The sequence below is a fragment of the Mus musculus genome, chromosome 14 (genome assembly GCF_000001635.26).
Source record: "Mus musculus strain C57BL/6J chromosome 14, GRCm38.p6 C57BL/6J".
Taxonomy (NCBI): Eukaryota; Metazoa; Chordata; class Mammalia; order Rodentia; family Muridae; genus Mus; species Mus musculus.
In genome coordinates, this window is record NC_000080.6 from 18,032,331 (window position 1) to 18,059,200 (window position 26,870).

General features: G+C 41.6%; 1 protein-coding gene across 20 annotated transcripts in view; it reads left to right on the plus strand.

The window, feature by feature from the left end:
* Thrb (thyroid hormone receptor beta) overlaps positions 1-7,767 on the plus strand; it is a 380,873-nt gene extending 373,106 nt beyond the window's left edge. For 11 of the 20 annotated variants that reach the window (XM_011244739.3, XM_006517970.4, XM_011244741.3 and 8 more), the window contains one exon: positions 1,095-7,767. In XM_011244739.3, coding sequence (XP_011243041.1) covers positions 1,095-1,336 — 242 coding nt within the window. In that variant the 3' untranslated portion in view covers positions 1,337-7,767. The remainder of the gene's footprint in view (positions 1-1,094) is intronic. The other 9 variants (XM_006517968.4, XM_006517967.4, XM_030247720.1 and 6 more) reach the window with 2 other exon arrangements.
* Positions 7,768-26,870: the final 19,103 nt, after the last annotated feature.

Consider the following 26,870-nt stretch of genomic DNA (forward strand, 5'->3'; position numbering starts at 1 on the left):
GTACAAAGACACATCTACATAATGTTGACTTACATAAATATTATAAAGGTGGCCCTTAGAGAAGGAAGCTATTTCTTCTGTAACATCTTCTAATTGTATGCCCTAAAGAAGGCAGAAATAAAGAATCAATGTGAGGCTAGTCTGACTTCTATACTGTTCCAATACTTACTACCCTTTTGAACACTTTTTTTTAACAAGAAAGTGTTCAAGGACACAAAATCTTCAGCAATAACCTTTGGCTTTAACAAAGAAACTTATTATTTAATAAGCTTTTCTGCAGGCTTTTGTTTTCATAGTCATCAGCTTATGGAAAATGGATTTTAATACTGTGTAATAAGATGTTTCCTCCAGAAAAAGTTAGTAAGAAGAGAGAATAGGTAGAGAAGGCAAATGTGTCTGTTTTTACATTACTATGACAAACACTCCATAAAACCAACTTGAGGGATGGAAGATTTACCTTGGCTCATGGTTCCAGAAGCTTGTGTCCACAGTTGACTGATCCCATTGCTTTCATGCCTGTGGTGAGGAAGAGCATCATGATAAGAAGCTCAGGGTAAAGTGAAGTTGTTCAAATTATGGCTGCCAGGAAGCAGCACACACCCCTCCCCTCACCACAGTATCCCTCACAGCACTGCACCCCTCCCCCACCACAGTATCCCTCTAAGCATTGCACCCCTCCCTCACCACAGTATCCCTCTCAGCATTGCACCCCTCCCTCACCACAGTATTCCTCTCAGCACTGCACCCCTCCCCCACCACAGTATCCCTCTCAGTACTTCACCCCCTCCCCTACTACAGTATCCCTCTCAGAATTGCACCCCTCCCCCACCACAGTATCCCTCCCAGCACTTCACCCCTCCCCCACTACAGTATCCCTCTCAGAATTGCACCCCTCCCTCACCACAGTATCCCTCTCAGCACTGAACCCCTCCCCCACCGGAGCTATCCATCTTAACCTTGGTGTCTGATACTCTACAGCCTAAGTTGCATTCTCACTCACTCCTAGGAGCAGTGAAGTCCCCAGATCTATAACTGAATCAGACAAGCTCACTTCTTCCACCTCTGAATTCAAATCCCTTTCTTCCTCCCTTCAGATCGCCCAGGGCTAGCCTGTGTTGAGAGAATAGAGAAATACCAAGACAGTTTCCTGTTGGCCTTTGAACACTATATCAATTACCGGAAGCACCATGTGACACACTTTTGGCCCAAACTCCTGATGAAGGTGACAGACCTGCGGATGATTGGAGCTTGCCATGCCAGCCGCTTCCTCCACATGAAGGTGGAGTGCCCCACTGAGCTCTTCCCGCCTCTGTTCTTAGAAGTATTTGAGGACTAAATTTACTGGACAAGTTCTTGTCATTCCTGCAGCACGACTGGGTGTCATTGCATTCCACCTGTAGCATTCTGTTGTTGTTTCTTCGTTTCTCTGTGTCAAGTGAGATCATCGATGGTCAGCAGATCACCAATGGCATAGACTTGGATGAAATTGTTCTTTGAATGTGGGTCTTTGTAACCATTGCATTTTGTTCTCCAGTCCTTGGTGTGAATGCTTTGAAGGGCTTACAGCAGTGCAGTCTGAGTGGGGTACAATCATTATTTCACCAGCACGAAGTCATCACCAGCTCCCATCTGTCCCTGGGCAGACTCAAGCAAGCCAAACAGCATTTCAGAAGACTAAAGAAGCCTTAAAACCGAGACCACAGTCATCTTGATCCAACATGATCCATTCTGATGTGTGCAAGGTGAAGCTGTAGAGCCCAGGCCGCCTCAGGGTGAGCATGGCTTTTATCACGGAAGGGGAGAAGGAGCAGTTTCTACTCAGGAGCTCATCATTGCCAGCACTCGTGTTCTCCAAGCAGCCTGACTTGGAATGTGCAGGAATATCCATACCATAACAAATCAACTTTCCTTTCCATGGCCTTTTGTAACCTTATGATTTACTTCAAGTTGCACAAGAGTATGACTTGACTGGTTTGAGGCCACAAAGAAAGTCTTTTTTTTTTTTTTTTTTTTTCAGTATGCCCATAGAGCTTGTAAATCTTCATCAATGTTAAAGCATACTTTCCAAAATGCGTGTGGTGTTACCTCAAGCAGGAAGGCACCTTTCCACCTTAGATTCACAAGCCACAAAGCTCGAATCTGTTTACATAGTGCAGTCCCTTTTCAATGGCCTATGAAGCAGTCCTCTGCCCAGCTTAGCTCACAAAGGTCTTATCCAGGCTGTGTCTGTTGAGCTGATGATGTTCCCCTGTAGACTGAATCTTCCAATCAGGGAGACACATGGGGAAATTCCAGGCTTGTTTGGAAAAATCCCTGGAAAAGATCAGTACAGGAACAATCAGATTCAAAGGAAAAAAACTACTCATGGTATAGGCTGTCAGATTAGAGGGAATGCTCTCCCTGGATCAGCAAGCGCTTTACTTATTCACAAATATCTCCCAGTCCCATCCCATCGCTGTCTCCCAATCTCACCCTTGTGGCTACCCACCTCCCTAGATTCTGAGGCACTAAATAGCTTCTCTCTCTCTCTCTCTCTCTCTCTCTCTCTCTCTCTCTCTCTCTCTCTCTCTCTCTCCTAAATCTTCTGTAGCTTACACACCATTACCCTGGCAAATACTCCTCATAAAATACAGCAGACCATTCATACCTGCTACCCAACTTATCCCCAATGACCAAGTAGAGTAGATGTTTCTAAGCAACAAGTAGTGACAACTTACCCAAAAATGGGCAAAGACTGTACACATACAACTGAATGTACTGACTCTTCACTGACTTCGCAGATGTAAAATATTCTTTGCCTGCCTTTCACTGCCTTAGCCTGGAAATGCTGGGAAAAAAAACAAGCCATATCAGCAAGAATTACCTAAAAGCAAAGGAAGTCACTGTGAAAAGCAAGGAAACTCAATTCTTTCCACTAGGCTTGGTGGGGCATCTTTGGATCTTTGGCCTCGCTGGAAGTCGGGCTGCCTGAGTTCTACTTTGTACTCTGCAGCCTGGGTAATTTAGGACCTTACAATTTCAGTTTTCTTACCTCCTGGGAAATGAGTTGAACTCCAAAAATCCTTCTTCTCTTCCCTATTGTTTGACTTCCAGGAAAGAGAGGGGATGTCTTTGAAAGATCCTTTTGTATTCAAATTTGTAGCTTCAAAAAGGAATGTATTTGGGCAATCAATTTGAGTGAGAATGAGAATTTGATTCAGAGGAAGGCAGAATGGCCTTAGAGGCATAAAACTTAGAGGCACAGCACTGAAAGTCCCAAGAGACTGGGAATAACCAAGGAAGCAGGAATGGTTTGTCACTAAAGGATTTAGCCTGACTTCCCAGATAAAACATCGCTGAAGAGATTAAATAGAAGGAAGAAGCCCCATTAGATTCATGTTCAAACATGTCAGAGGTAGCCTGTACCTGGCCTCCTGCTTCAGGAACTTCATTAAACATGTGATCCCTATGTCAGCTCTTCTGGAAGACCTTCATCCAAACAATAAAAACTTTGCTGTAAGACCAATTCTCCTTCCAAAGGGAGAGGGGGAGGCAGGGAGGCGAGTCCTGCACAGGCATACAAACTTCTGGAACACCAGAATTTCTAAGGAAGTTTCCTGATTCTGACAGTTTTCAAAGGGAATCAGAAACCCTGGCACTAGTGCAGGGTTTGACCCAGAATCATTCAGAGTGCTGTAAGGATTAAGCATTGGGCACTAGCCCAGTCTTCACAACCCAGCCAGCCACAGCAAAGTGACCCTCCCTCTACAGAGGCCCACCTTTCAGGGACAGACCCAGCTCTGGCAATCATGTTTAGGGTTGAATACTCCACAAGCCATGCGAGCTTCACTCTTCTGGTGGGAAGGAACCAGAATGATAGTAGGTCAGGACAGCCAAAGACACGCTTTTGAGAAATTCATTTTATGAAACTAGATTGTAAGGGATTTCCTCTCAAATTTTTTTCTTCTCTTTTAAAAAATCATTCTCTTCTAATCTTGTCCAGACTTTCAAATCAAGTGTGGACATGGTGGCAGGAACCTTTACACCTGCTCCACTGTGGGGAGATATTCCAGTCAAGAAAACACACTCATCCTGCTGGGATGCTCACTGACAAATGGAATTTATGGACAAGAAGGCTGTGCACATGCAGCAAAAATGTGCATGTGTACACATGTGCGTATATCTGTTCATTGCCTCAAGTGTACTTCGCACTTCAGTTTAAATGTGCAGAACTTCCAGAAACTGGAAGGAAAAAAAAAAAAAAAACTTCTTCATGATTCTGCTGAAAACACCACGTGCTGCCTCTGAGCTTTTTCTAGTCCCTTGAGCCTCAGTCCTCAGTGATGCGCTTATGTGATGAAGCCTCAGCCCAGCGCATCCCCTGCCTCTTTCCCAGTTCAATCTTGGGGAGGGTCCTTCTCACAGTGACCTGCAGGCTGGCCCTGCCACCTTGGCCTCCTCACACTCAGTTCTCCCCAAGCCAGCATCCCGACCTGCTGAGCCTCTTCAGAGCATGTCATTGTCAGTAAGACCTCTTCATTCTGTGGAACTCAAGCCTATCCATGTCATATTGACCTTTTGCTGCATGAGTCATAAATTATCAAATCAGTCTTACGGTTTTTGAGATGTAGCCAGTGTTTTATAAGGCTAAACCTTTCTCATGAACTTAATTTAAGTGAATAACCAAACTACCGGTCCTTCTCCAATGAGAGATGACAGACAATTGAATCTCTGCCCTTTGCAGTGGCGATGGCATCAGGTCCTAAAATAAGCTTATAATTTTCCTGTTATTTTAATAATATGGAAATATTAAAATAATGTTTCTTTTGATAGTGATAGACTGATCCATATTTAAATTTTATAGAGAAGAAATTTTATTGTACTGTGATATAGATATTTATTATCCAGGTAAGGACTTGCCCGGTGTGTATTTTTTACAATTGAAACATTTTACTTTAATCTCTAAAAGAAAAAAGACTATAAAACATATACATATTAAAAAAAGGCTAGGGAGAAAAAAGGTTTGGCTTTATCAAAGAATTTTTACTGTGTTGTATACATGTTTGCAAATGAAAAATTTACACATTTTTAGTGTTTCCACATTAATTAGTGCCGCCTTCAAGAGCAATATTGTGCAGTAAACACTGTTTGTGGCTTTCTGTTGCCCAGCTCAAACTGACCCCATCTTATGCACAAGACAATCAGATGTTACGTCTTTCCTCTGAGGACATAGACAATACTCAACAGAGCACAATGTGAAACAAAGAACAAGATTGTAGGCATGGGCTGTGCTGCTGATGGAGATGATCAGGGTGCATGCGCACTCACATGGCCTTGTACCACTGCCTCCTTTTGGTTGTTCTTTGTGACGTTGGTATCTTTCTCTTGACATCAAATAGCCAAAGTAGTTCTCCATGTTTTCTTCAGAAAAGACCATTCTTTTTCCCATAATGTGTTCATGCCCTGAGAATCAGAAAAATGAAAACAAAAACAAAAAAAGATACGGATGGAATAGAGAGGTTTATAGTCAGTGGAAGATTGGTATTTTGCAAACAGTGTTAAGTGATATTGCTATTGCTAGATTGGTAATTTTTTTTCAGCCTAAAATCGTTGAAATCTGTGATCAAATGTTTTAAACTATCCAGAAAGAAAATTTGTATATTTGGGAAAATGGATTTTTACATAGCTTTTGTATGCGGATATTAAATTGTAATTATGAATATAGTGGACATAGGTACTCATAAGCTTAAATTCTAAAAAAGAAAAAGCTTACAATAGATATATTTGCCTGTCTCTTTCTTTAAATATTTCTGGATATAAGGGGCTGCCTCCCACCTCAACACTGAGGCAGGGAAGGAATTACAAATACAAGGCACATCTACTAAGATGAACGAGTTCAACTTTGGGGAGCATATGGAAAGAAGGGAGAAACACAGACAGACAAACTGACTGACAAACAGACGTCATCAAAACATCCAACAGAAATCTAAGGCAACTCCACTAAAGTAGGGTGTTGGGGTTCTCAAGAAAAGAGAACACAGAACTTGGAGCAGAGGGGAGTGTCCCTTAGGATAAGAACAATTAGCGTCATAAAGATTACATCGTCAAATCAGGGCTTGCCTACCAGAAAAACCAATGGGGAAAGTTGAGGCAGTCAACTAGAGTTTTTGGGAGTTCTCTTCAAGGCTGAACTCCCAACAGGTGAGCTCCTGTCAGGGGATAAGTAGCTAAGTCCTTTGATCTTGAAAAGATACCATGATTTATCTCTCAGCTATGCGTAAGGACACAGGATTTACTTTAACAATTCACTCTCCTGTTCTCTAGGACATGATATTTTCATTCGTAGGCTATTTTGCAATCATTGTCACAGAGTTGGGGGTAGGAGGTGGAAAGGGAGGGTGGGCAGACCAACCCCAGACAAGAAACCTTGGAGGACACTTTGATTTAAGCATGCTTGGGCCTGAAAGGAGGGGTTACCCCGCAGAAGAGAGAGCCAATCAAAGGTCATTTTCCCTGAATATTTGTATCACACTTCATAGGAATCAATGGAAATCTTCTCCCATGTGAAACTTCACTTAATCCAAGGACTTTGGGTGATGAAGAGCACAATAAAATGAAGGATGTTTTCTTCTCTCAGGCTGCTAACAACCATTTCCTTTGCATTTTCTTGCATACAATGAGTTGCCCTGAGGAAGGCAGATGTGTGTAGAAAAGGAAAAAACTTCAAAACAGACTTAGGATAAAGTAGTCTGTTCTAGTGCTCTTGGATGGAGTGAGATAAGAACCACTCTCAGTCTGACTCCAAGTGATACAGATGCTGAGTGCCTTCCTCACACCAGATGCACGCAATCCTGTGTGTTCTAGGGGCTTGTGACTCAGTGGCTATTCTGAGCTCAGAAGAGATGGCGGGTTTGTTTTTGACAGGACTTTTGTAATAATGACACATCCAACATGGATGCCTGCATCCCCTGAGAGACATTTACTGGTAAGTGAGCTACTAATCAGACTTTCCAGGAAGTTCGGATCTCCCTGCATGTTAACATCACTCACTAGTCACTGGGTACTTGAGAGTCCCAATGGCTCCCAGCCCCAGATCTTCAGTGTGATGTTAGGTTATGTGATTCTGGCCAGCCTTGTATGAACATTACTCTGTCCTAGGAATCTTGCTTCACCCTTCATTCTACCTCAATTTCTCCAAAGCACATGAGAGAACATGAGGTTTCTGATGACAGGATAATGCAATCCACTGTGGTGATGCTCACTGCTTACCATCCAAAACTGTTCACCCACCCCACTGCAAAAAACCCACATCCACCAAAAGAAAGGCTACCTCAACCCTCAATAGACTAGATCCACTGCAAATGTACTCACGAGGCTTAATATGAGTGGTGATTTCTCCTGGTGGCATTTATGTATTGTCCCAATGGCTTCTAGAGGGCTAACCCAAAGGTATTTTTGTCCTTTTGCTTGAGACAGTCTCACTGTATAGCACAAGCTGGCTAACCTTGAATTCACAGAAAACTGACATCCTCTCCCCCCAACTGCTGGTATTAAAGGCATATACCACCACACACTAAGGTATTTTGTCTTGTAAGCTCTTGGGAGTCAAATTTAGGAAAAGCTATGTTGTATGATAGAATGAGAATTTATAGCAGTGGGAGTTGGGCATCCTGAAAGGGGGAGCTGAGAAAATACGAAGATGGAAGTATTTGCCTTCTAAGAGGAAACAACATGCTATACCACTCTCAACTTTATCAACTTTAAATAATAAAATTATTGGCAAATGAATGGTGCAGGTGAATTTCTTTGGGAAAAGGGGGGATTAAATCATACTGATATGGAACTGGAGGGCCCCAAAATGAAAGGAATCTAATAAGAACACAAATGTCCCTTGATCCATAGGTTTCTGGATCTGTACTGTTTAGTTTCAAAGAGAGTTGTTTTTAATATGTCTCTTCCTTCTTTAACATGTGTGCAGACAATCATGATCATATTCCTCTACTCCTTCCACCTACTCTCATGTCCTCTTCCTTTAACAGGCCCCAGACCTCAGCACAACTGATGCCGTGATGGGAGTCACATTCAGGCAGCAATACCTATCAAAACTAGAATGAAGACTTGATCCATGAAAGTCCATAGTTCTGGGAAAGCCCCTAAATGTACTAATCTTGCTTTTTGCCTTCTGTAGTTCCACTTATACCTATCTATTCTTGCTAACTGAATTATGTCACCCCAGGATGTGTGTAGTTTTGTGTGTGTGGTTTTTGTTGTTGTTGTTTGTTTGTTTTTTTTTTAAGCTCACCCTGAGGAAAGTGACTTCGCTGAGGTCCTGAACACTCAGTGTAGTCAATGGCTGCCTAATAAAGGCTTAAATCTGTGCCTGAGCAGTCTTTTCTGGTGGATACCTCACATTTCTGGAGATCCCAGCAAGATTCTTAGAGACCTCAAGATATTAGGGGCGTCCAGAGCCCCTTGGAGCAGGTAAGAGCACAATGGTCAAGCATCTCCTAGGAGGAACACTCCAGAGATATTCCATGGCTCTAGGACTCCCTCTGATTAATTAATTTCTAAATAATACTTTATAGTATGTATTTTGGAGTCAAGTTGTGGATGTGAGTCTCTGTTTTCTCCCTCTCAGCATGTCCAAATGCTCTGCACACTGAGCTAAAAGGATGATGTGGAGTCCAGAGCAGGTGGGGTCCTACAGAATCTGGGTCTAGCTGGGAGTTAGAGCCAAGGGAGAGGAAGAGGGAGAAGGCCTTCTCTGATAATCTTCAATGAAACAGCTCTCTGAGATGATCTTAGATTGTGCTTTATTCGGAGTGGGTTTGAATGCATACACTTTGGAGTGAACCAGGGGTACATATGGACCTTGAAGAGTAGAAAGGAGTTTTCAGGGTAAATGCTAATCATTGGCTAGAGTTTTAAAGTTCTGTGAATCCCTTGTTTGCATGGAGAGGCATTCCAGGAATCTCAGGTGCTTGCTGGACAGGTTCTTAACTGGCCCTGAACCTGAAATCTCACCAAGTCTACATGACATTCTGCAGGTAGAGGGTATAGAGGTTTCAGGCTCCTCAGACAAGATCAGAAAAAGGGAAGCCCTGCTGGTTAAGGAAATCCCCCATTTTATACAGAGCTCAGGATATCTGGACAATGGTAGAATTTGACCTTAATTAGCAGGGCCCAACAACACTTCAAAGGAATCTGACACCTCCAGCCCAACAGGGAACAAAATGAAAAGTCAGCTGGTCTGGTCCTTCCAGAGGTTAACTCTGCTTATGGTGCCTTCTGTGTAGGACACAAAAGAGAGGCAGGATGGTGGTAACCACTGATCCGGTGTCCAGGATCCATGTGAGATGGCACTGGATTCCCCTGGTTTGTTCAGACGCATGAATGTGTGGTGGCCATCCCTAGGTGTATTTACTATGAGTGTGTTACAGGAAATACTTTAAAATGTAACTGGCATGTTCCTGCTCTTGTACCTCCAACTCTCTGCCCCACCAGTCTGGTAGGCTATGTATTGGCGGGCAATGGCCGACCTGTTTTTAATCTCATGGAGACTGACTTGGAACTCCACAGTCTCTCCACCCATCTCACTAGGTTTCCACTGGCAGGTTGTTACCATGACAACAATGTGCTTCAAATCCCCCACAGCCTTTGTGGTGCACCTCAGGCAAACCCACACTTTGATGCTGTACCTTTCTCTCTTGAGCCCAGACTAGCCACCCAGTGAAAGAAAACAACACAAACTTAGTTCAGAAATGACGGTAACACAATCACTTTGTGCAGCAACTAAAACTCTAACCTTTTAACTTTATTAAATCTAAATCCTACAGTGGCAAATCCTGATGGATCCACAACTGAAACCATGAGACACTTGTAGCTACATCTTGTCCTGTCACTCTCCCTGCCCAAAAAAAGGACATCTCTCCTGCTTCCTCTCTTCCTCCATCCAACCCAGAAGTACTGCTTACTCGAACAGTGATTGGTTCCTTTATACATTAGGGGATTGGTTCACAAGAACAGCACCAGACCCATCCATAACACTTCCCCATTTCTGTTCTAATAAAAAAAGAAAACCTTTCTCTCAAATATAAATAGAGCACAACTATTACCATTTTGTAGTTTTTAAACTATAAGACAGACCTAACACCCAGCCCATCATTTGTGTCACTAAGATAGAACATTGCCATCTATCTTAAATTTAAAAACTTATGATTCTACCTTTACTTATGTCCTGGCTTTATATGGTGTGCCATCTGAAAACCATCCTCTCAAATCTATTCCCTCAAAGTAAATAGCCTGGGTTGGCTATGAGACTATAAGTAGTTTTTCAACCCTGCCAGAAGTTCAAGAACAACTATTACTAACTGAAAAGATATAGGAAGCCTAACACAGCCTCCAGACCTAAGACAAATTGTAGAGACAGCTGCCTAGCTATACAGCACCAGTATAAGTCAGTAAGTTGGACCATCCATCTGGTTTCACCCTTCTGACCCAGGATCATCTGAAAGACCTAGAAAAACAGGAAATTAAGGACTAGCCTATTCTGTCTCAGCAGAACTAAGCTATCCTAACCTGTAAATTTTGTCCTTTTTCTGGAAACTACAGGTCTGGGTCAATTTTCTGCCCGATGGCAACCTAGCCACAAATGTACAGGCTCACCTGGACATGTAATGTTCAGTTCCTTCTTTGAATCCATGAATGGGAAACTGTTAGGAGCAGACTTGTCTCAAAAAGCAAATAAATAACATTAAATGTTACATACATTCTGTGGATCTCTGACATTGTTGAAAACCAATATATATATATATATATACATATATATATATCTCCTATATAAATATAACCTATATAAATAAAGTAATCTGGACTGTGCTCCATTAACTTCTCTCAGCTATTTCTTTTTTTTCTGGAATAAGATTTTTTATTATATATTTTCTTCATTTACATGTCAAATGCTATCCCCAAAGCCCCCTATACCCTCCCCCAACCCTGCTCCCCAACCCACCCACTCCTGCTTCCTGGCCCTGGCATTCCCCTGTACTGGGGCATATGATCTTCACAAGACCAAGGGGCCTCTCTTCCCATTGATGGCCGACTAGGCCATCTTCTGCTACATATACAGCTAGAGACACCACTCTGGGGGTACTGGTTAGTTCATATTGTTGTTCCTCCTATAGGGTTGCAGATCCCTTTAGTTCCTTGGGTACTTTCTCTAGCTCCTTCATTAGGGCCCTGTGTTCCATCCAATAGATGACTGTGAGCATCCACTTCTGTATTTGCCAAGCATTGGCATAGCCTCACAAGAGAGAGCTATGTCAGGGTCCTGTCAGCAAAATCTTTCTGTCATATGCAATAGTGTCTGGGTTTGGTGGTTGTATATAGGATGGATCCCAGGGTGGGGCAATCTCTGGATGGTCTTTCCTTTCGTCTCAGCTCCAACCTTTGTCTCTGTAACTCCTTCCATCGGTATTTTGTTCCCCCTTCAAGAAGGAGCAAAGTATCCACACTTTGGTCTTCCTTCTTCTTGGGTTTCATGTGTCTTGCAAATTGTATCTTGGATATTCTAAGTTTCTGGGCTAATATCCGCTTATCAGTGAGTGCATATCATGTGTGTTCTTTTGTGATTGGGTCACCTCACTCAGGATGATATCTGCCAGATGCATCCATTTGCCTAAGAATTTCATGAATTCATTGTTTTTAAATGCTGAATAATATTCCGTTGTGTAAATACATTTTCTGTATCCATGCCTCTGTTGAGAGACATCTGGGTTCTTTCCAGCTTCTGGCTATTATAAATAAGACTGCTATCAACATAGTGGAGCATGTGTCCTTATTACAAGTTGGAAAATCTTCTGGGTATATGCTCAGGAGAGGAATTGCTGGATCTTGTGGTAGTACTATGTCCATTTTTCTGAGGAACCCACAGACTGATTTCCAGAGTGGTTGTATCAGCTTTCAATCTCACCAGCAGTGGAGGAGTGTTCCTCTTTCTCCATATCCTTGCTAGCATCTGCTGTCACCTGAGTTTTTTATCTTAGCCATTCTTACTGGTGTTAGGTAGAATCTCAGGGTTGTTTTGATTTGCATCCCCTGATGATTAAAACCAGTAGCCAACATCAAACTAAATGGAGAGAAACTTGAAGCAATCCCACTAAAATCAGGGACTGGACAAGGCTGCCCACTTTCTCCCTACCTATTCAATATACTACTTGAATTCCTAGCCAGAGCAATTTGACAACAAAAGGATATCAAAGGAATATAAATTGGAAAGGACGAAGTCAAAATATCACTATGTATAGATGATATAATAGTATATATAAGTGCCCCCAAAAAATTCTACCAGAGAACTCCTAAACCTGATAAACAGCTTCAGTGCAGTAGCTGGATATAAAATTAACTCAAATAAGTCAGTGGCCTTTCTCTATACAAAAGATAAACAAGCTGAGAAAGAAGTTAGGGAAACAACACCCTTCAAAATAGTCACAAATAATATCAAATACCTCAGTGTGACTCTAACTAAGGAAGTGAAAGATCTGTATGATAAGAACATCAAGTCAGCTGGGCGCGGTGGCACACACCTTTAATCCCAGCACTTGGGAGGCAGAGGCAGGTGGATTTCTTTTATCAGATCTACATTACTCTAGAAGGTGTACAGACACTAATCATCTTTTCTAAAAATGCAAAGACAAAATCTTTCTCACAAATCAGCATATCCTTGAGCCAGTAACCAGAAAAACCTTTATTTTGACCTCTTTCCAAGAGGAATTATATAATCACAAAACTCAACATCACACCGATTTTGAAAGTTAAAACCATTCAAAACAAGTGAAGTAAACTAAAATACTGTATGTCCCCATTTTTAGGCCTTTTCTATTTTGCCATGCAGGATAATAGCCCAGAATTCCCATAGAGCTCATGTTAGACAGAATTTGAGTACCATGTAAGATGTACTAGAGCAGTATTAACTAATATAGTTATATTTCCAATATAAATTGGAAAGGATGAAGTCAAAATATCACTATGTATAGATGATATAATAGTATATATAAGTGCCCCAAAAAATTCTACCAGAGAACTCCTAAACCTGATAAACAGCTTCAGTGCAGTAGCTGGATATAAAATTAACTCTGTCTAACATGGGCTCTATGGGAACTAACTGTTCGAGGCCAGCCTGGTCTACACAGTGAGTTCCAAGACAGCCAGGGCTATACAGAGAAACCCTGCCTTGAAAAACAAGAACAAAAACTAACAAACAAAAGAACATCAAGTCTCTGAAGAAAGAAAATGAAGCTCTCAGCTATTTCTAATTAAAATATCTGAAAACACCCTAACAATAAACTCAGAGTCATTAATTTGCTATTTGGCTCTTAACCCACAGAATTAATCATCTCAGATCAGCTTATAATAATAGTTATAGACGGACTGGGTCTAAGCCCTGTACTTTTAAATTTTTTGTATCAATAGAAGGAACTGAAAGATAGAAAGTAGGCTCTGAGGTTTTCTGCTGTGGGGAATGAAGGCTTCTCTGAGTCAGAGAGCTGTAGAATGGAAGTTGCCTACTTCTTGGGGAAGAGATTAATTGAACTGTTAATTTATAAAATTAGGATTATTTGGTTTTAGGATAGATTTATATACAAATTATGTCCAAATTACATGGGGGACTATCACCTGGGTTTGGAATTAGGATACGGAAAATTAGTCACTGACTTCAAGTAAAGAGATCGGTGAACAGGTATTAATAAAATAAATGTCTGTGGCTCCAGGCAGAGAGCTGAACAGACAGATGGTATAACAAGATGGCTGCTCTTGGCAGAGAGCTTAACAAGTAAAAACTACCTGCTTCCTATAGGCAGATATTAGTGAAAGTTTGAATTAATTGCTTTAAAGATGGTATAAAGATATACTGCTCTAATACATCTTACATGGTACTCAAATTCTGTCTAACATGAGCTCTATGGGAATTCTGGGCTATTATCCTGCATGGCAAAATAGAAAAGGCCTTAAAATGGGCACATACAGTATTTTAGTTTACTTCACTTGTTTTGAATATTTTTAACTTTCAAAATCGGTGTGATGTTGAGTTTTGTGATTATATAATTCCTCTTGGAAAGAGGTCAAAATAAAGGTTTTTCTGGTTACTGGCTCAAGGATATGCTGATTTGTGAGAAAGATTTTGTCTTTGCATTTTTAGAAAAGATGATTAGTGTCTGTACACCTTCTAGAGTAATATGGATCTGATTTGATAGAGGGAGACTCCTTGAAAAACTAGATTCCAGAGAATCAAACAAAAGGTTATCTTGAGAATACTAAATTTTTTTTGAGATTTGTATATTACAGAATATACAGCTTTGGTGAGATCCATCATCAGACATGCTGAACTGACCTGCTTGAATTTGTGATGTCTTGGACTTTCAGCTGGGTCCAGTCAGGACACAGACACCAGAGAGTAATACAATCATTGGTGTGGACTTCTTAAAGCCAACCAGTTTCCCCATTTTCCCTACCCTCCCCACCTCTTCAAAATATCTCAACACCCATATTCAGCTTGAAGACGTTATGAAGAATTGTCACCCCAGTACCCTGGGCTTTGGGGCTGGAAGTAGTTATTATAGCTTGTCTTTCTAGGGAATGTAGAAATGGTCATAATTGGAACAGGGAGAAATAGCTAGAATTGATTGCATAGCCATAATCTCATTTGTTAGAAATCTTTATAATTGTTACTAAGATGAAGTCATAGTTTCTTAGTTTGGTACAGAATTTATTTTGATACAAAATCAAGGTTTTCACTAGTATAAATTTCTTCTCTTGATACATAAATTTTAAAGTGCAGGGCTTAGATTATAAACTGATCTGAGATGATTAAGCCTGTGAGTTAATAGCCAAATTCATGACTCTGGGTTTATTGCTAGGGTGTTTTGAAGATATTTAATTAGAAATAGCTGAGAGTAGTTAACAGAAAACAGTCCAGATTACTTTATATAGATAGCAGGTTTTCAAAAATCTCAGAAATCCACAGAATGTGACATTTAATGTTATTTATTTGCTTGTTGTTGAGTCAAGTCTGCTCCTGACATCATTCCCTTTCTTGGATTCAAAGAAGAAATTGAGCATCAATAGAGTTGCTCCAGTTGTGGTAAGAAAGCCAGGAGGCAAGAATTGCTTCATTTCATCTACAGATAAAATACTGTCCAGAAAAAGGGCACACTATGTAGAATAGTCGACTGATAATCTCTGTCAAGACAGGGTAATCAGCCCTTCAAAATTCTGCATTACAAACATCTGTCAGAGGATCCTGGTCCCAAAGGCTGAAGACTGACACTCCAGTGTTTTGAAGTAAGGAACTGTCCAGGTGATTAGCACTCTCTATAAGTTGGTTAAGTTTTGGAAGCTATATTTTTTGCTTCTCATATTTTCAGGTAATATTAGTTGTTCTTAGATTTCTGATGGGTTGAAGACTGGTAGTCTCATAGACAACCCAAGCTGTTTAGCATTGAGAAAGATGATATAGATTTAAGAGGATTGTTTTCAGATGGTTTACAATATAAATCCAGGACATGAGTCAGGTGTAGAATGATAAGTCTTTTAATTTAGGATGGATGACTATGTTCTATCTTAACGACAAAATTGATGGACTGGGTGTTAGGTTTATCTATACCTTATAAGTTACAAAATGGTAAATGCTGTGCTCTATATTGAGAGAAAGGTTTTGATTTTTTTATTAGAACAGAAAGGGGGAAGTATTGTGAATGACTCTGGACTCTGTGCTGCTTATATTTTTATATTAATCCTGCTCTCCCAGGAGAAGCTGTCTGGAATGAGGAATGAGTCACATACTCAGGTGGCTTCTTGTGAACCAATCCCCTAATGAATAAAGGAGCCAATCACTGAGCAAGTAGGCAGGACTCCCGGGTTGGATAGAAGAAGAGAGAAAGCAGGAGAGTGTTAGGTTCTTTTTGGAATGGGGACAGCATATGGGTAAGACGTAGCTGCTAGAGTTTCCCGGTATCATGGCAGATCCGCAAGGATTCGCTACTGGAGGAATCAAATCTTAATAAGGCTTACAAGATTAGGTTTTAGTTATTGTGCCCAGTGTCTGAGTTACCATTGTTTCTGAACTAAGTTTGTGTTGTGTTTTCCTTGACGTGGTGGTTCATCTGTGTTCAAGAGAAAAAGGTATGGTAGCAAAGCATGGGTTTGCCAGATGTGCATCACAAAGGCTGTGGGGGATTTGAAGTACAGGTTTGTCATGGTAACAACCTGCTAGTAGGAACCTAGTGAGTGGAGAGATCATGGAGTTCTGAGTCAGAATCTCCATGAGATAAAAACAGGTTGGCCATTGTCCACCAGTACATGGCTGGCCAGGCCCCTAGGGCAGAGAGTCAGAGGCACAAGAGTAGGAACATTCCAGTTACTTTTTTAATATTTCCCGCAACATTTGTGTTTCTGTCAGTTGTGTTGGTTGGACAAACAGATTTAAAATGGTTGGAGGAATGAGTCTTGCTGGGACTTCACTCCAGCTGCCCTGAGATGTCACAGGATTTCCTCCAGGCTCATTGGTCATGGCCCAACTCCAAGGCAGTATGGAAGATGATGACTGGGAGACTGGCCACACCAACCAGTTTCCCTTTGTTGATCGATGGCCGTTTTATCTGGAGAAAGAGCTGTGCCCCTTGTTGGAGACCCAAATCCTTTTGGCTTGGCCAGGTCAACCACAAAATCCCAAACTTCCCCAATAATGGAAATTACCCTTCCTCGTCCTGCTCCTGGCTCTGATGGCTTCACTACCCACACACTCCTGATTCCACTCTCTGTGTGGAGATGGGGAGGGGCTGAGCCTCTCATCCAGGGTTCTCTACCATGTATTATGTGCTTGCAAAGTGTACACAGGGAAGAGGACATAGATCTCTGAGCCATTATAAACAGCTAGTAATATCAAAGGAAGGAGGAAGTAGTTGCACATGCTGTCTAAAGAAAAAAGAGTTTCACTCCTTCCTCTTTCATGGTTTATGTCTACCTTTCAGTCGGTGATTTGTACCACTAGAAAACTCAGAACACACCACTCCCCAAAAGGAAGAGAAATACTAGGCAAGGGGTGGAGGTAGGGATGATTGCTGCCTGACAGTGTAGCCCAGATAAAGTGGATTTTCTCTCCTACGTGATCTGACTGGAACCCCAACACTAACCAAGGTAAGGAGAGTGTGGACAGCTTCACCAGGCCCTTTTTAGGATTAAAGCTGCTAGAAAATACTCCCTTTGTTATGCAGTCATCTCCAGATATTAGAAAAGAAACTTCAAATTTTAAAAGGATTGAGAGTAAGATTCTGTCTCACCTACTGAGGATTGCTCACGAAATTTACAGTAACTGACTCTGTAGAAGAAATGTAAAGCAGAAGATAAAAGATTCCAGAGGGAAAGCTAGAGACACCAGCAAAAGAAAAGGGAAGAGCTCCCATGCTGTGTAAGTGATCTCATAGGGAGTTTGCCCAGGCACCAGGACCCTGGAAGAAGCTGATGGCCTATCTGTCCAAAAGATCTTGTTCCTGCCAGTTGACTGACTTGTTTGTGGGCAGTTGCCACTACAGCCATACGAGATTTTTAAATAAATAAATAAATAAATAAATAAATAAATAAATAAATAAATAAATCTGACAAACTTACTTTGGTCCAGGAACTGTTCCTAAGTTCCTACACTCTGTAGTGGCCCTCCTGAGGGGAACTCAAGAGAAGTGAATATACACCCTTCTCCTGAACTTGGCTAGTATCCAAATCTGTAAAACTTCAGACTGATGATGATGATAACCCAGCAGAACCACTCCAAGACAGCAGCCAAATTAGGTTCATCATACTCAACCAACCAGACATGTGGCACAACAGGTGTGATTTCATGATGTTGCAGAGTCTATAAACAGGGTTTCCCAGCACTGACCTGAAGTGGAAACTTAAGAGTTTTTTGGAAAGTCAGTTATGCTGGATGGTGGTTTGCTAAAGCAGACACATGAAAGAACATTTTGCTGAAGCAGACACAGGTGAAAGGATGTTCAGCTAAAGCAAAAGGACACGTGATGAAGGATTTTTGCTAACAACATGCATGTATTCATCCACCTTACTTTGTGTAGTTGAGCTCCATTTGTCAGGACTCCATAAAGAGTTCCAAAAAACTTCTGGTGGTGTGATGCATCTTCTTGCTGCTTCTGCCGACTAGGGCTGATTGGCAGAATGATGTCAGCTGAAACAGACTCACATGCTGAGGCAAGACCCATTCTGAGACAAGACCAGTGAAGGACACATGATGTTTGGAGGGAATATAAATAGAACTCTATGGACAGTGACAGGATTGAGCTTAGCTTGCTTACATAGCTAAATGCCTATTGGTCTCATGTCTTCGCTGATCTTCACTTTGCTGAAAGAGGCACAGCCAAGAACTTTTCCCAGCATTCCTATTGGCACTTGTCCCTCCTGCTGAGGTGTGGTGTCTCTGCTAGGTAGTGATACTGCTGCTGATTCATGTTTGCTATCCTGACTCTAGTGAACTAGACTGCTGGTGTATCTGTGAAGTGTTTGCATGTGGATCAAGCTGCCACTGCTAACCTGTGAACTGAACTGCAAATTTCCTGACAACACACCTGGGGTTTGCTCCAAATAGCTATTTCTAAACAGGCCCACTTCCCTCATATTCTTTCTTTTCTACTACTTCTGGTGGGTGGTAGGCTAGGAGGGAGATTAAAGCTCTTAAGAACCATCACTAAAAAATAGGTGTTGAAAAATTAAAGTTACAGTGACTTGTGAGGAGAACCCCCTCACAGGTCCATTGTCTGGCTCCTCTGGCTCTAAACAGAGGAGCTCACAGCTCACCTCTTCCAAGTAGACACTCAAATGCAGAAGATACTTGTAGCCACTGTGAAAGATGGACTCCAACAGCTTCAGTTCCAGCTCCAATGATGTTATCCCTGGGACCACAGCTGATGCATGATCTGCTCTTCTACTCTGTGGCTGGTAGCTCTGAGCCTTCAGCCTCTGCTCTGTGCTCTGCTGTCATCAAAGTCCATGCCTCCTAAAAGTACAAAACAACCCATCAGACCTGAAGAAGTACTATATGGGAGCAGGTTTGTTCAAAATAAAGCCAGATATTCTACGAACCACAGATGTCATCTTGCACAGGATGGTATGAGTCCAGACTCTCGGCAGAGAGAGTTCATCACAAAGAGCCAGTACTTTGGTGAGAGTGTGGCAAAGCTATATCTATCTACACAGTCAGTATATATTTGCAGTAGCACATATCCATGGGACCATCCTCTATAGGGATGGCCTCTGCAGATCTTGATTAGCATCCTTGAACCTGAACTATTCAGAGCCCAACCTATACACAAAGAAACCAAGTGGGCAAAAAGTAAAGATGACAACCAGAAGCCAAATGGTGTTGGTTCTTGCCATACAAGAGGCTGTACTTACTTCCATTATCAGAAGACAGATGGTCACCAAACTCCACCAAGCCACCCTCTGGGGGCAACCAAAACTGCTGAGTTACTCAGATCCAGATAGAACAGATTTTTTTAAAATCTCAGATTTCAGTTGCCCATCTCGCTAGGGTCTCACTGGTGCCCAGCCTTCACATCCAATTTTTCCTAAATCTTGCAAAGTTCCTAAAAGTTGATTGGAAACTAAACTGTGCCTACACACGATAAAACTCAAGACATACAGACTAAATATATGCTTGACTGGTAAAAATTGTGCTCTCCAAAGGGCCAGATACACCCCATGTCTAGAAGCTCATAAAACAAAAATTATTAACCATTCCCTCCTCCAGTCCTTACAGGCCCTGCAACAGACTGAATGTTTGCCTGTCTGAGCTCCTACTGTTCCAGCCTGGAGACCTTCTGTAGGTAAAGAGGATTCTTACAGAGAGGCTAGAACCAACATGAAGAAACACGAGTTCTCACCACCCATACAGCAGTGAAGGTTGCCAGTGCTAACCTGTGGACTCACTGTGCACAGCTGAAGAAGACTACAGAAGATTATAAGAGGTAGGTTGTCACCATGTCTTCCAGCCTTTCAGGATAAAACAGTTATTGCTCACCCCACTTTGTCTTTTTGTCTCTTCATGAGATAGTCTCAAACGCCCATAAGTCTGAACTTTGAATATGGAAATCAAGAAAGACTGGAATTAGGGAGCTCATAGCAATCTATCCACAGAGACCCAACCTAACTCCCAGGTAGATTTATGTAAAACACTGTATCCAGAGGTTACTGGGAGATCACTCAATTGCTCCTGTGGCGGAGCACACACCTCAGGCAATGGGCCTAGCATTCTACCCAATCTATGCAGTACTATGCTGATAGCTTATAGCCCTTAAAGCTGCCAAAAGCCAGGTGAATATTATGTTTGATGGGGTTGTGAAACCATGTCCTCCTGGGGGAGACTGGTCCTCTCATGGTCCTAGAGGGGAAATCACCATCACCTACCTATTTTTACAGGCAATGCAATCCCATATCCTTAAAGGTTAGAACCTGGCTGGAAGCCAAAGGTCATTATTGAGACACTGGTAGGTCTCAGAAGTCAGATTATATTTGAATAGTCCATACCCAGTCAGCAAATTTACAATACAAAAGAAACCTGTACATATAATATTCTAGGTCCATCATCATCCCAAACCAACACGTCTTGGTACCTCCAAAATATGAGCATCCTAAGATAGCAAGCCCCCCGGTGGAGGGTCTAAGGTCCCCAGAGGACTCTCCACGCTGCAGGCACCCTAGCACACCCAGGATCTTGAGATCACTGGTGAGTGGAACTCAGCATCTGTCCCAAAAAACCCAGAGGGTCCTATGCTAGCAGGAACAGGGACAAAGGAAACCTGCCAGACCAGTGGCTGTGGTTCATTCTGGTCGGCACCAACCCCTAGCCATCATGGGCACGAACTTGACAGGACCTAGCACACCAAGGATCTTGGGATCACTGAGACCAGTCTAAGCAGGAGAACACGTGGGGAGCAGAAAAACAGAGCTTCTTGGACAGGGTCTCCTCACGCCTTAATCCTCAGCCAAGAGGCAGAGCTGAGACCCAGACCTCTGGGCACCTTCCCTGCCAGAAGAGACTCAGCCTACAAGGAAGGCTCTGACCCCAGAACTCAGGAGGTGGATCTGAGCTCCAGACTTCTGTGCACCTTCCGCACAAGAAGAGAGCTTGCCCTGCAGAAAGTGCTCTGATCACTGGGACTCAGGTAAGAGTTGGACTCCCAGGAGTGCTTGACAGAGGCTAAAGAATCACAGGAAGAACAAGCTCCAGACAGACATAGCTAGAGCATCTAAAACCAGAGATTACCAGATGGCGAAAGGCAAACTTAAGAATCTTACTAAAAGAAATCAAGAAGACTCAACATCATCAGAACCCAGTATGCCCACCACAGTGAGTCCAGGATACCCCAACACACCCAAAAAGCAAGATTCAGAATTAAAATCATATCTCATGATGCTCGTAGAGGATTTTAAGTAGGGCATTAATAACTCACTTAAAGAAATACAGGAGAACACTGCTAAACAGCTAGAAGCCCGTAAAGAATTACAGGAAAACACTGCTAAACAGGTAGACATCCTTAAAGGGGAAAACACAAAAATCCCTTAAATAATTACAGGAAAGCACAACCAAACAGGTGATGCAATCGAACAAAACCATCCAAGATATAAAAATGGAAGTAGAAACAATGAAAAAAACCCAAAAGGAGAAAACTCTGGAGATAGAAACCCTAGGAAAGAAATAAGGAACCATAGATACAATCATCAGCAACAGAATACAAGAGTTGGAAGAGAGAATCTCAGGTGCAGAAGATTCTATAGAGAACATGGACACAACAATCAAAGAAAATGTAAGAAGCAAAAAGATCCTAAACCAAAACATCCGGGAAATCCAGGACACGATAAGAACAAACCTCAGGATAATAGAAGGAGATGAGAATGAAGATTGTCAACTTAAAGGGCCAGTAAATAGCCTCAGCAAAATTATAGAATACTTCCCAAACCTAAAGAAAGAGATGCCCATGAACATACAAGAAGCCTACAGATCTCCAAATAGACTGGACCAGAAAAGAAATTCCTCCAGACACATAATAATCAGAACAACAAATACACTAAATAAAGACAGAATATTAAAAGCAGTAAAGGAAAAAAGTCAAGTAACATATAAAGGCAGACCTATTAGAATTGCACCAGACTTCTCACTAGAGACTATGAAAGCCAGAAGATCCTGGACAGATGTTATACACATCCTAAGAGAACACAAATGCCACCCAGGCTACTATACCAGCAAAACTCTCCATTACCCTATGGTGAAACCAAAGTATTCCATGACAAAACCAAATTCACACAATATCTTTCCACAAATCCAGCACTTCAAAGGATAATAAAGGGAAAACACCAACACAAGGACAGAAATGACGCCCTAGAAAAAGCAAGAGAGTAATCCTTCAACAAACCTAAAAGAAGACAACCGCAAGAACAGAATCTCAACTCTAAATAAAAAAAAGAAAAATAGCACGAAGCAACAATTATTTTTCCTCAATATCTCTTAATATCAATGGACTCAGATGCCAAATGAAAAATATAGACTAGCAGACTGGCTAAAAATCTCACTAACTGAATCCAAGAACACGTCAAGACAATAATCCATCATGATTAAGTAGGCTTCACTCAAGGGATGCAGGCATGGTTTAATATACGGAAATCCATCAACATAATCCACTATATAAACAAACTCAAAGACAAAAACCACATGATCATCTCATTAGATGCTAAGAAAGAGTTTGACAAAATCCAACACCCATTCATGATAAAAGTCTTGGAAAGATCAGGAATTCAAGGCCCATACCTAAACACAATAAAAGCAATATACAGCAAACCAGTAGCCAACATCAAACTAAATGGAGAGAAGCTGGAAGCAATCCCACTAAAATCAGGGACTAGACAAGGCTACCCACTTTCTCCCTACCTATTAAATATAGTACTCAAAGTCCTAGCCAGAGCAATTAGACAACAAAAGGAAGTCAAGGGGATCCAAATTGGAAAGGATGAAGTCAAAATATCTCTATTCGGAGATGATATGATAGTATATATAAGTGAGCCTAAAAATTCCACCAGTGAACTCCTAAACCTGATAAACAGCTTCAATGAAGTAGCTGAATATAAACTTAACTCAAACAAATCAGTCGCCTTTCTCTACAGAAAGGATAAACAGGCTGAGAAAGAAATTAGGGAACAACACACTTCAAAATAGTCACAAATAATATAAAATACCTTGGTGTGACTCTAACTAAGGGAGTGAAAGATCTGTATAATAAGAAGTTCAAGTCTCTGAAGAAAGAAATTAAAGAAGATCTCAGAATATGGAAAGATCTCCCATTCTCATGGATTGGCAGGATTAATATAGTAAAAGTGGCCATCTTGCCAAAAGCAATCTACAAATTCAATGCAATCCCCATCAAAATTCCAACTCAATTCTTCACAGAGTTAGAAAGGGCAATTTGCAAATTCATCTCGAATAACAAAAAACATAGGATAGCAAAAACTATTCTCAATGATAAAAGGACCTCTAGTGGAATGACCATGCCTGACCTCAATCTTTACTACAGAGCAATTGGGGGGTGTGGGGGGAGAACAAAACAAAAATTGCATGGTACTGGTACAACGACAGATATGTAGATCAATGAAATAGAATTGAAGACCCAGAAATGAACCCACACACCTATGGTCACTTGATCTTTGACAAGGGAGATTAAACCATCCAGTGGAAAAAAGACAGCATTTTCAAAAAATGGTGCTGGCACAACTGGCAGTTATCATGTAGAAGAATAGGAATTGACCCATTCTTTTCTCCTTGTACAATGCTCAAGTCTACGTGGACCAAGGAACTCCACAAAAAAACAGAGACCCTGAAACTTATAGAGGAGAAAGTGGGGTAAAGCCTTGAAGATATGGGCACAGGGGGAAAATTCCTTAATAGAACAGCAATGGCTTGTGCTGTAAGATCGAGAATCAACAAATGGGGCCTCATAAAATTGCAAAGCTTCTATAAAGCAAAAGAAACTGTCAATAAGACAAAAAGGCCACTAACAGATTGAAAAAGAATCTTTGCCAATCCTAAATCTGATAGGGGACTAATATCCAATATATAGAGAGAACTCAAGAAGAGGGACTCCAGAAAATCAAATAACCCTGTAAAAAAAAAAGGGGGGGTACAGAGCTGAACAAAGAATTCTCAACTGGGGAATACTGAATGGCTGAGAAGCACCTGAAAAAATGTTCAACATCCTTAATCATCTGGCAAATGCAAATCAAAACAACACTGAGATTCCACCTCACACCAATCAGAATGGCTAACATCAAAAATTCAGGTGACAGCAGATGCTGGTCAGGATGTGGAGAAAGAGGAACACTCCTCCATTGCTGGTGGGATTGCAAGCTGGTACAATCACTCTGGAAATCAGATTGGCGGTTCCTCAGATAATTGGACATAGTACTACCAGAAGATCCAGCAATTCCTCTCCTGGGCATATACCCAGAAGATGTTCCAAATTGTAATAAGGACGCATGCTCCACTATGTTCATAGCAGCCTTATTTATCATAGCCAGAAGCTGGAAAGAACGCAGCTGTCCCTCAACAGAGGAATAGATACAGAAAATGTGGTACATTTACACAATGGAATACTACTCAGCTATTAAAAACAATGAATTCATGAAATTTTTAGGCAAATGGATGCATCTGGAGGTTGTCACCCTGATTGAGGTAACCCAATCATAGAAGAGCACACATGATATGCACTCACTGATAAGCAGATGTTAGCCCAGAAACTTGACATATCCAAGATACAATTTGCAAGACATATGAAACTCAAGAAGGAAGACCAAAGTATGGATACTTTACTCCTTCTTGGGATGGAGTTGCAGAGACAAAGTTTGGAGCTGAGATGGAAGGAGGGACCATTCAGAGACTGCCCCACCTGGGGATCCATCCCATATACAACCACCATACCCAGGCACTATGGCATGCGCCAGAAAGGTTTTGCTGACAGATTTTCCTGATATAGCTCCCTCTCGTGAAGCTATGCCAGTGCCTGGCAAATACAGAAGTGGATGCTCACAGTCATCTATTGGATGGAGCACAGGGCCCCTAGTGAGGGACCTAGAGAAAGTACCCATGGAGCTAATGGTGTCTGCAATCCTATAGGAGGGACAACAATATGAGCTAACCAGTTCCCCCTCGAGTTGTGTCTCTAGTTGCATATGTAGCAGAGTATGGCCTAATCAGCAGAGGCCCTTGGTCTTATGAAGATCATATGCCCCAGTACAGGGGAATGCCAGGGCCATAAAGCAGGAGTGGGTGGGTTGGGGAGCAACCCAACTATATATATAAAGATAGCAAGCTCCCAAACTCCAATTTCCCTGGAATTCCTTCAGTAACCTCTAAGATAAAGGCCCAGCAAAAGCCAGACTTAGTGTTTGGGATGCTAGAAATAGTTTAACAGTTCTTTAACCATTCTCAACCTGACATAGGTCAGAACTGTTGGCTGTGCCCAGACCACAAGCCCCCATACTATGTTGGGATTGGAACCAATCAAACAAAAAGTTCCACTTTAATCCTAACAGCTGTAAATGGGATGACCTAAGCTCACCCTGGGGATATTCCACGAGAAGGTTGCCTGTTTGATATCATCAAGATACCCTCTATGATAGTTCCCCTATGAAGATTACTGCAGCCATAGCTAAGCAGGTTAGTTCCAGGAAAGGCAGTTAAGTGTATTTCCTGGCTCCAGGGTCTATCTAGCTTGCTCGCACTAACAGCTTAACCAAGTGTGCATCTTCTTAATTGTTTGTCCTGGAAGAAACCCTATTCCTTTTCATCATTGTATATGTTATACTACAGATGTTCATCTATAATGGAGTAGAAAGCAAGGTCTGCCTAAATCTAGATTCTAGGCTTCCCCATACACTGCAAATAGTCCACAATCTTATTCCCTATTGGTGGGGCAGGCATTTCAGGCTCTTCTGTAGTTGGAACTTTACTCCTAGCTATGAGGATAACGACTTTAAGGAACTCAATATTCTAGTAGACATAGATATAGGCCATCAGGAAAACTCTTCTTCCTGTCTGGAAGCCCAGTTATATTCCTTAGCTGATGTTGCTCTGCAGAATCAAAGAGGTTTGAATCTCCTCTTTATGAAGCAAGAAGGCTTTTATATGACACTGGGAGAAATTTGTTGCTGCAATGCCAAGAATTCAGAGATAATTAAAGAAAGTTTATCCATAGTCAAAAATTACCATCAGAAAAGAAAAAGGAGATGTCAATTATCTAACAACTGGTACCAATCTTTTGTTCTCCTAGTCTGCCTGGTTAACTACTCTACTTACAGCCCTGGATGGGCCATTATTCCATTTGCTGGCAGCTCTCACTATAGGACCCTGCTTGGTTAACTATCCACTTAGCTATGTAAAACAGATACTAAATTCTGTTAAATTACTGGTACTAAGGAGATAATATAACCCCTTGACCCCAGATGAAACTACCATTTGACTCACACCAATAGAACCAGTGGGGAATGTAGCAAACCCTCAGACACTAGTAGGTCTGTAGACCTTAACACAACTGACATCTTGATGAAAGTACCATTCAAACCTTGGGACCGAGATGTAGGCAGCAACACCTGCCATGAGAACAAAAACCTCATTCATAGTCCATAGTTCTGGGAAATTCTCTAAACATACTAATCTTGCTTTTTTGACTTCTGTAATTCTGCTTCTGGCTACTATTCTTGGTAACTGATGTGTGTTAACCCAGGATGTGGTTTTGTGCTTAAAAGTTCATCCTGAGAAAGTCTCGTTGTGCAGTTGGGTCCTGAAC